Raw genomic sequence first — 11,575 nt, 5'->3', positions numbered from 1 at the left:
CATTAAAGTAATAAGATAATTCTGATGCCGAACGAGGCAAAAATAATTCTGATTACATAAAAGTAATAAGATAATTCTGATGCCGAACGAGACATAATAAATTCTGATTACGTTAAAGTAATAAGATAATTTTGATGCCGAACGAGGCATAAATAATTCTGATTACATTAAAGTAATAAGATAATTCTGATTCCGAACGAGGCATAAATAATTCTGATTACATTAAAGTAATAAGATAATTCTGATGCCGAACGAGGCAAAAATAATTCTGATTACATAAAAGTAATAAGATAATTCTGATGCCGAACGAGACATAATAAATTCTGATTACGTTAAAGTAATAAGATAATTTTGATGCCGAACGAGGCATAAATAATTCTGATTACATTAAAGTAATAAGATAATTCTGATGCCGAACGAGGCATAATAAATTCTGATTACGTTAAAGAAATAAGATAACTCTGATGCCGAACGAGGCATAAATAATTCTGATTACGTTAAAATAATGTACACGTCATCGGGTAAAGTTATTCCGGTCGGGTCATTGTATGGGTCCATTGCCCAAGTACTTGTTGGATTCAAAAAATCGAATTTACGCGGTTGACATTTAAACTGTTGGATGAGTTTTATTCAATCTAATGTGTTTAAAATAAATTGCATTTTACCTTGCAGGTTACTACGATGAATGTTTAATTTTATTTAATAAAAAAAAACAAGTTATGTTTTAGCATTAGTTTTAATTGTTTTAGGTGAAAAAATATTTAATTTTGTTAATAGTATTTAATAAAAAAAAATTATTAAGAAGGTAAATAAGTTAGATTGGACAAATTCATCGACAACTTAAAAAAAAATCTATCACAACGTTTCTGTATTTTTATTTATCCAACCTAATCCAGTCTTTGTAACAACCCATCCGGTCTTTCTAACAACGTAACTTTTTTAAAAACAAAACAGAAACCCCAGCACATGCTGACGGCCCTGCGTCCGGGGCCCTTTGCCGACAACCTGTGCATGAAGCCGGCCGACAGCCTGGACGAGCTGAGAAAGAGAGCTGCTAAGTACATGCAGCTGGAAGAGCTAAGAGAATTTCGTAACCAGGCCCGTGCCGAGGCCGGTGGGGAGAAAAACAAGGAAGAGAAGGATCGTCAGGGGCGGCCAGGTCAAAGGAACGACCGATCCGGTTCTCAAGGTATACACCCCTGACGACCGAGCGGGGGAGGATTCTGGACGAAGCCCTCAACGCTGAGCTAATCCCTCCCCCAAGGAAGGTGGCCAGCACAACTAACGCCGACCGGAGGAAGCAATGTCGGTACCACCAAAACACCGGACACTCAACCGACGAGTGTCAGGCCCTTAAGGATAAGATCGAGGAACTTATCCAGGCTGGGCATCTCCGCCGTTTCGTCAGGAATGGCCGAGACCCTCCAGGCCGGGCGGATCCACCCAGGCGGACGAGGTCATAAAAAACTTTTCCAGCAGATACTATTGTGTTTCGGAAATAAAAATCCAGAAAACTCACAATACAAAAAAATGTTTCTAAAAAAAACTGAACATATTCTGCAGAAGGAGTTCGGAAAACATATTCTACAAAAGGAATGTATTCCATTTTATTTAAGGGCATTTTCTTCTTTTTTTATACTGAAATTGGGAAGTAATTTTAAAACGTTTCATTGTAATTCAGTGTGTTGATTTTGTACAAACTATCAGCAACTGGAAGGAGAAGACCATTAAGCTCCATATACATGCATTGATAATGTGGGGCGTGAAGAATTTGCTGGTAAAAGACTAAATCGAGATACCATACATTCCACGCTCTGCATAACCTTGCTAAGACTGGACTTATATATTAGCATGGTTATAATGTTTATAACTACTCCTCTTTTACGAGTACTGGATAATTTTCTTACAGAGCTGGAATTTATGGATTAGTTTTTTGTCGTTATTTTTCTCACAATATCAAATGACAACTAATACATTTTGAATGACAATTATTACAAAACAAAAGTTATAATTATAGATTTAAATAATGGAAATCTTTTTATTCCTACGTGAAAAACATTATATTTGGTTTAAATCACTTTTCATTAAAAGTATTAAAAAAATTAGAACATTAATTTTCCACCAATCATGAGTAGATAGGTATGAGTGAAAAGAGAGAAAAAAAACTTTTGCAGGAAAAAATAAATAAATTAAATACCTTAGGGAAATTATTATTTATCTTTTATGGTAATTTTCCTCTACTACTTAAGAGCAAACGAAAGTTATAGATAAAATTTGAATCCATAATTTTTATAACAAAATAATAAATTTATTTTCATACAAAATTTAAGAAAGAAAAATATAGATACAAAAATGAAATCAACTTCTTAATTTAAGATTAACTTATACAAACTTAAAAATTAATTAAATAAACCATGAGAGCTTTTTAGGTATAATTTAAAGTAATATAATTTTAAGTAAAAAAATTACTTCTATAATTTTTAAAATTTTAATCTTTCAACTATTTCTGTCTAAATAACATTTTATCATAAAATATTTTGATCTTTTTTATGAAGATAAGGTACCCGTTTCATTAAAAATAAATTATCATCTAAAAATTCAAAATATTTTATGCTCGTGAAGGTTGCAAACAAATAATAGGTGAGTCATTTGTTCCATGTTCTCAATAAAATATTTGTGCCAGGTTCTTTAAAATTAATAAACCAAGTCTCTTTCATCACTGTACTAGTAGCCTAAAACCGAGAACTATATGCCGAGAACTACATGTTCAATGAACAAAGTGTTAAACAAAAACTACATGCCGAGAACTATATGCCGAGAACTACATGTTCAATGAACAAAGTGTTAAAAAAAACCGAAAGGTCTGGACCGAAACCTAAAAGGATAATATAAGGAACTTGCACAAGGGGGTGTAAAAATAATAAAAAGGTGTGGGAAGAAAGTCCAAAAGTACTGTAGAAGGCCCATCAACGAAACCCTATAAATAGGAAGTCAACACAAGAAAAAGGTAAGCTTAGTTTTATCTGAAAAAACCATTACATTGTCTCTGACTTTGGCATCGGAGCAACTTGCAGGTACATCCCCCCACTCGTGAGGAACATCAACCGAAAGGAATAGCCGAAAGAAGCAGCCGAGAGGAACACAAGCAGTCCAGCCCAATAGCAAACCGAGAGTATAGCCCGAAATCAAAAGATCAAGAAGGAGGCCATCTTATCGTTTCGGTTCGAGTGTTCTTGGTCCCTTTTTTGTAAGAACATTTTGGCGCCCACCGTGGGGCCCGAGAACTAGTCAGAAGGAAAAGTAGAAGGCAAGATGAGCCAAGAGGGGGAACAGAGTGGAGATCGTGAAGATAATGCTAACATACCAATGACAATGTTGGTTCAACTAGAAAAAGAATTCGAGGCCCTAAAGAAGAGTAACGAAGAAGAGTTAAGTATCTTGAGAGCCGAAAATGCACGCATGAGGAGAAAAATACATGAAGACACGGTTTTGAATACATCCTTCGGAACCGTTCAACTAGGAACACCAGTGAACGAAAGGCTTTACCGCAACGAAAGTTCCCAAACCAAAAAAAAATGGCTTGAGAACTCTGGGGTCTCGGCAGGAACATCTTCTAGAAAACATCCGTTTTATGATGTTATAGTTGATACCCCGTTGCCCGCAATTGGAGGAATTTGACCATTGACAAATATGATGGGAGCATCGATCCCGATGAGCACATCGCAATATATACCACTCAAATTAGCTTGTACACATGGAATGATGCTATCATGTGCAGAGTGTTTCCTACGACTCTGAAGGGGGCAGCGCTGAGCTGGTTCACACGCCTCCCACCTTTGAGTATAGATTGTTTTGATACGCTGATAGAGAAGTTTGGCGCTCAGTTTGCAACTAGTCGTCCTCACCATTTAACATCAATTGCTTTGGTAAACATAAGACAGGAGAACGGAGAGTCCTTAAGGATGTTCATGGAACGTTTCGGGAGAGTTGCCCTAGGAATCCGAAATCTCAGCCCCGAAGTCACCATGCACCATATGATAACAGCATTAAAACCGGGGCCGTTTGCTGACAGCTTGTGCAAGAAACCTGCGACTAGCTTAGACGAATTGAGACAACGAGCGTCAAAGTTCATGCAAATGGAAGAACTGAGAGAGTTTCGGAATCACGTGAGGATTGATGGAAGTGAAAGAAAACAAACAGAGAAAGAAAGTAGACCTATGGTTAGAAGAGCCAGGGAAGAATTCAGAAGCCGGAGATTCCAGCAATACACACCCTTGAATACGAACAGAGCAAGGGTCTTACAAGAAGCCATGTCCACAGAAATTATACCACCACCTAGGAAAGCACGAACACCGGAAAATGCCGACCGTACCAAACATTGTGAGTATCATAAAAATCATGGCCATCATACAGAGGAATGTATCAGATTAAAAGACAGAATAGAGGAGTTGGTTCAAGCAGGGCAATTAAAACGCTTTGTTCAAGGAGGAAACGTAAGACTGAGGATGAGCCCGGGGAGAAGGGTGCAAGGGATAGAAGCAGGAGAAAGAAGGGTAGAGAGAGTCGAAAGAGAAAAAAGAATAGATAAAAAAGATGGCAGAAGAAGTGGGAGATCAGAAGAACGAAACAACAGAGTTTACCAAAACACACAACCAATGAGAAGAAGCAGGGAACGAAGTTTGGGAAGACCCGTCAGGGGGTTTATAAATACTATTTCTGGTGGTTTCTCTGGAAAGGAGTCGTCATCAGCAAGAAAACAACATTGGAGAAGCATCAGGACCATCAATCACATCTTCAAAAAAAGAACTTTGCCACCAATGCTTTTTACAGACGAGGATTTTCAAGACATTGATCCTGACCATGACGATCCCATGGTAATAACAGTCGAAATAGCCGAATACGCCATCATGAAAACCTTGGTCGATCAAGGGAGCTCAGTGGATATTCTGTTTTGGGATACTTTCAAAAGATTACATCTAAAAGAAGAAGACATTGTACCTTTCCGAGAACAAATCATCGGGTTTTCAGACGAAAGAGTTAGTACGAAAGGATATATTGACCTGATGACTACCTTTGGAAGAGGAACTAAGACCAAAAAGATCAAGATCAGATATTTGGTGGTAGATGCTTCCACGTCCTATAATGTGTTGTTAGGACGATCTTCTTTGAATGAGTTGGGAGCAATAGTCTCAACCCCGCATTTAGCAATGAAATTCCCAACCGAAAAGGGGGAGATCGCGACTGTTTATGTTAACCAAAGGGATGCTCGAGAATGTTATGCAATAGGTTTGAAGATGAACCTGAAAGAACACACAGATACCGAAAGAATGGTGGCGATGGCAGATCTAGATCCGAGAATCAATGATGAAAGACTAGAACCAAAAGAAGAGACTACGGCTGTAATACTCGGACAGGACGAGAAGCAATGCACTTATATAAGTGGCAGCCTACCCGAAGACTTGTTACACAAACTCATCACATTGTTACGTACTAACAAAGACTTATTTGCCTGGACGCCATCTGATATACCTGGAATTGATCCGAGGATAATTTGTCATAAATTTGCCGAGAAGCGAAACCGGTATCTCAGAAACGAAGAAAGTTGGGGGAGGAAAGACGACAAGCAGCAATAGCAGAGACCGAGAAGCTAATGCAGGCTGGTTTCATCCGGGAAGCTCAATACACAACATGGTTGTCCAATGTGGTACTCGTAAAAAAACCGAACGGAAGGTGGAGAATGTGTACAGACTATACGGACCTCAATAAGGCTTGTCCGAAAGATACATATCCATTACCCAACATAGACCGATTGGTGGATGGAGCGTCGGGACAGGAGATGATGAGTTTTCTCGATGCATACTCAGGGTATAACCAAATACAAATGTATGGCCCGGACGTGTCAAAAACAGCTTTCACCACAGATACAACGAATTATTGTTACAAAGTCATGCCTTTCGGTTTGAAAAATGCCGGGGCAACGTATCAAAGACTGATGGATAAGGTGTTCACAAATCAAATCGGAAGAATCATTGAAATATATGTGGACGATATGGTTGTGAAATCAAGCGAAGTGGAGAAACATTTAGAAAATCTTGAAGAGGTGTTTTCACGCATAAGAGAGTACAATCTACGCCTCAATCCAGAAAAATGCGTGTTTGGCGTCAAAGGTGGAAAATTTCTGGGTTTTATGCTAACCAACAGAGGCATTGAAGCCAATCCTGACAAATGTGAAGCAATTATGCAAATGGGAAGACCAAAAAATTTAAAAGAGGTCCAAAGATTAGTGGGGAAACTAAACTCATTGTCAAGGTTCTTACCAGTCCTAGCCGAAAAAACCAAACCAATAGTAAATTTGTTAAAGAAATCTGAAACCTTCGAGTGGAATGACCACTGCGAGCAAGCTTTCTCTCAAATCAAAAGCATGGTGGCACAACCACCAATCCTGGTCAAGCCTGATTGTACCCAACCCATCATAGTCTACCTCGCAACTTCCAATCAAGCCATAGGAGCGGCGTTAATCCAAGAAACTCCAGATCAAAAACCAATATACTTTGTAAGTAGATCCCTCCAGAGTGCTGAAACCCGATATCCCAAGGTGGAAAAAATTGCCTTAACTCTGGTATACGCCGCACGACGTCTTCGGCCATACTTTCAGAATCATCAGATAATTGTGAGGACGGATTATCCAATATCAAAAATCTTAAGAAAACCGGAGTTGGCCGGCAGAATGGTCACATGGTCCATGGAACTTTCAGAATATGGGATTCGGTATGAACCAAGAGGACCAATCAAAGCCCAATCCCTTGTGGATTTCATCATCCATATGCCGACAACAGTGCAGCAGGAGCGATGGATGTTGTATGTAGACGGCGCGTCAAGCAAAAAAGGAAGCGGGGCAGGAATAGTCCTTGAAGGACCAGACAACTTCCAAGTTGAGATGGCATTGCGGTTCGAGTTCAGGACATCTAACAACCAAGCCGAATACGAAGCTCTTATTGCCGGACTACTACTGGCAAGGGACATGGGAGTTGAAAATATCATTTGTAAAAGTGATTCCCAGCTTTCCGTGGGACAAGTACGAGGAGACTATCAGGTAAAAGACCCCTTACTGATGCAATATTATCATAAGGTATTAAATATCATGCAATGCTTCAATCAAGCTGAAATAAATTATATTCCGAGAGAGCTAAACATGAAAGCCGACTCCTTATCCAAACTAGCAAGTCAACAGCGGCCACTCCAACACAACTCCGTCATACAACAAACTCTTAGTCACCCATCGGTCGGCGTAGAGAAATGTTCCAATATTACCATCGCTAAGGACGAGTGGATAAAGACATACACCGAAGCCATAAAGAATCAGGAACAAGGTATTCAATTAGATACGAAAATATCCAAAAGATTAGCTAGTTTTGTATTAATTGGAGATCAGCTTTACAAGCGTGGCCATTCAACACCTCTGTTAAAATGTCTCTCCAAGGAGCAGGCCCAATATGTGGTAAAAGAGCTTCACGAAGGAGTATGTGGGTTACATTGTGGAGCTCGAACAATGGCAACCAAAGTATGCAGAGCCGGATATTATTGGCCAACACTCCGAGAAGACTGTGAGATTTATGTTAAAACATGCAGAAAATGTCAAGAGTTTGGAAGTTTAAATCATATACCGGCACAGGAGTTACAAGGAATTTTTTCTCCATGGCCGTTTGCAAAATGGGGTATTGATATCCTCGGCCCATTTCCACTTGGCCGCGGACAAACCAAATTCATGATAGTCGCTATAGATTATTTTACCAAGTGGATAGAAGCGGAAGCACTGACTACGATAACAGCTCAACAAGTCCAAACATTCATTTGGAAAAATATAATCTGTCGATTCGGAATCCCACACACCATAATAACCGATAATGGCCGGCAATTCATTGATAAAAAACTTATGGAATTTTATGCAGATTTGGGAATCAAGTCAACCCGCACCTCCGTTGAACACCCACAGAAAAATGGACAGGCAGAGGCCGCTAACAAAGTTATCCTAGGACAATTGAAAAAAAGGTTAGGAGACGCCAAGGGTTTGTGGGCAGAAAAATTACCAGAAATATTATGGGCATATCGGTGCACGCCACAAACCTCAACTGGCGAAACACCCTTCAACCTCACCTATGGAACGGATGCAATGCTGCCTATAGAAGTAACCGAGCCAACATTACGAAGCCAAATAGAAGACTGGAACATAAACAATGAATGTTTAAGAACCGACCTAGATCTCATTGAAGAACTTAGAGAGCGGGCGAAAATAAAAGAGGCAGCAGTAAAAAGAAGAGCAATGAAAAGGTTCAATGCGAAAGTAAAATTCAGGAATTTTAAGGAGGGGGATTTAGTATGGAGAATGCGCACTAATGCCCGAAAAGATCCGCGACATGGAAAATTAGCGTCTAACTGGGAAGGTCCATTCAGAATACTCGAAAATTTGCACAATGGAGCATACAGATTGGAAACTTTAGAAGAAAAAATAGTACCAAGCACATGGAATACAAGTCATTTAAAGTTTTATTTTAGTTGAATTTGCAGATGTACAAATAAGACTGTATATATATCTATCCATCCAAGGAGAAGCATTATCCATTATTAATGTGTTGTTTCTTTACATAACTTTCGGTCTTGGATGATTTCACAAGCCCACCCGAACAGACACATATTCATCAAACTTTCGGTCTTGGATGATTTCACTCTAAGTGAAAGCCCACCCGAAAAGAAATATATTCATCAAATTTTCGGTCTTGGATGATTTCACTCTAAGTGAAAGCCGACCCAAAAAGAAATATATTCATCAAATTTTCGGTCTTGGATGATTTCACTCTAAGTGAAAGCCCACCCGAAAAGAAATATATTCATCAAATTTTCGGTCTTGGATGATTTCACTCTAAGTGAAAGCCCACCCGAAAAGACATATATTCCTCAAACTTTCGGTCTTGGATGATTTCACTCTAAGTGAAAGCCCACCCGAAAAGAAATATATTCATCAAACTCTCGGTCTCGAATGATTTCACCCGAATTTTCGTTATGCATCCACCATTCATGATATTTTACAAAATCGTGACAATTACGTAGCATACGATCAATAATACAAAATCGTGACAATTGATAATCCAACCAACTATATGTATTAAAGTTCTCAAAAAAGACATTACATTTAGCAAAACGAATCTACTTTCGGCATGGATTACCATATCAAAAAGTATCCATACATGGATTCATAGTTCAAAATAAATCTACTTTCGGCAGATAAACCCACGCCCATCTAGCTCTCAATATTCACATCTTCAGCATCAGTGTCTGGGATTTCGTTAGCCGGCACCAATTCACCCTTGTAAAAATCCTTTTTAACATCAAAGTTGCCTTCGTCAAGTGGAATATTGTAAAAATATTTTGCTTGCTGAAGCGCTTTCTCAAAACCAAGTTGATGTTGTTCAAATGTAGCGCTTTCGGCTTCAAAAACGTTGGTCCTCAGCTGGCTTATCTCTTCATCCATTTCTTTGATGGCTTTCTTGTCGGCTTCGTTTGTAGACGATAACGCTAACACCTTCTCATTCAGCAGTTGATTCTCTTTACGTAGTTGAGCGTTTTCTTCATTAGACTTCAAGTTTTCATTCTTCAACTCAACGTTTTCTTTTTTAAACTCTTCCTTTGCAACTTCTTGTTCACCTTTCTGTTTCTTCATCTCTTCTAGTTGCTCGAACAAAGAGCTTGCTTTCTCCTTATATTCAGCAAGGTCAGTCTTCAACTTTTCAAATTCAGATAAAGCCACACTATTTACATTTTTCTCCTTCAACATTTTTCCAAGCAACAAACTTCTACTTGACAATTCAATAACGGAATCAGCTAATGAGGCAGCATCCATACTTTTCAACATATTATAAGATGATTCGTCAAAAGAAGTTTGGATAAACTTTGCATACTTAGTTGACGCACAAAAAATGGTTTCGGGCAGCGGTTCAGACGACACATTCTCAACGCGACGATGACGCCGAGAAGAAGAGTGCGATCTCTTGTTGCTTCTATCTCGTTTCTTTGATTTTTTCGAAGGCCCGACAACCTCCACATTGTGTGCAACTTCAACCACTTCAATAGGCGCAATACGCCCCGCTTCTTCCATTTCAACAACAGGGTTTACCACATTTTCACGCCGAGGGGTCACATCACCTACTTTGTTCAGAAGCTTCGAAAAATAAGACCGAGCTTTTGGATTTGTGCTTCCCATCAAAGCTGGAAATCAATAAAAAACTTAGCAAAGTTAAAAAACACATCCTATAAAACAAGAAAATGAAGAACAACCACCTACCAATAAGATCTTCTTGTGGATGGGACGAAGTATACAATTTTAGCAAGGCGCGAGTGGGAATTTGGTGCGAGAGGTGACTGAAAACTTCAATAACATACCAGTCGGCCGCCCCCATTGAGTGAAAAGATATTGAATTGAACTTAACGGGATCCCTTGTCCAGTAAAGAGGAAATTTTGGAGACTCTCCATTGAAAAAATATTCTTTCCCTATCGGCTCTACCAGAATTTTGAAAAAACCTCCCTTAAATTCCTTATATGATGACGTAAAAGGTTTAAGGAAGCAAACGTTGGATTTGCTAATAAGAGAAAGCCACCCTGATCGTTTACCAGGCCGAGAACAATAATAATACAAGAACGAAGCAGGACTAGGAGAAAGCGACAGTAATTTACACAAAATACTAAAAGCTTGCATGGCAGCCCACCCGTTAGGGTGAAGCTGAGTAGGGGCAACATTAAGAAAATTAAGTACGCCTATTTGAAAGTTATTCAAAGGCAATCGAATGTGAAGGTCTCTAAAAAAGCAAGCATAAAAATAGAAAAACTCATAGCTATCATCTTCTCGGCCATGGCAAACGTTATCAGCATCTCCAACACGCCGAAAAGAAATAATATCGTTCTCAATATCAGAATAATATATCTGAGAATGAGAAAGAAAATTACGCAGTTCCATAGCAGAACGATACTTCGAAAAATATTCCCGAACTCTAGGGTTAACCCACTGATAACCTGGACGAAGGTTTTTCCGAGCCGACATCAAATCAGTTTCTTGAGAAACATCAACAGTAGGGGCTGCATTAGAGTCATTCATGCAAGAAGGGGTAGCAGATGAAGACTTTGAGTCTGGATGATCCTCTGCCCGAACCACTCGCCCAGTTGATTCCCCACCCGCGCTCGAACAATCATCACTAGCAGAAAGGCTTGAAAGAGACATTACCTTTGCCAAAATCAACTGATGATGGAAAATGAGCTTCTGGCTTAAAAAAGCGAAAGGTTTCACAATCATAAAAAGGTTCAAAGGGGAACCTATTTATAACCCACGAGAACCCTAGAATTTGAAACGTTCTGATCAACAAAATTATTCAAAAATATTTGATCTAACGGTTCAGATAGGCATCTCGTGTCAAATCACATACTTTCAGAAAAGTGCATTACGAAAACCAAGGCATTAAATACCACATCAAATCAAAACTCAACAATTATATTTTATCAAGACAACAAATACTTTCAATATAAATAAAT

At 39.0% G+C, this 11,575-nt stretch overlaps 1 protein-coding gene across 1 annotated transcript; it reads left to right on the top strand.

The window, feature by feature from the left end:
- The first annotated feature begins 3,770 nt into the window (after positions 1 to 3,770).
- Positions 3,771 to 5,633, top strand: LOC137808806 (uncharacterized). The gene has a single exon (XM_068610088.2). It carries the CDS (start codon positions 3,771 to 3,773, stop codon positions 5,631 to 5,633), a length of 1,863 nt encoding a protein of 620 aa, XP_068466189.2.
- Positions 5,634 to 11,575: the final 5,942 nt, after the last annotated feature.

This window comes from Phaseolus vulgaris, chromosome 3, assembly GCF_051622355.1.
Source record: "Phaseolus vulgaris cultivar YP4 chromosome 3, ASM5162235v1, whole genome shotgun sequence".
NCBI lineage: Eukaryota > Viridiplantae > Streptophyta > Magnoliopsida > Fabales > Fabaceae > Phaseolus > Phaseolus vulgaris.
The sequence above is the reverse complement of the archived record's forward strand: the minus strand, read 5'-3'. Positions and strand labels throughout refer to the sequence as shown.

Coding starts and splice junctions, on each gene's coding strand:
- LOC137808806 (XM_068610088.2), top strand. CDS start 3,771: ATGTGCAGAGTGTTTCCTACGACTCTGAAGGGGGCAGCGCTGAGCTGG.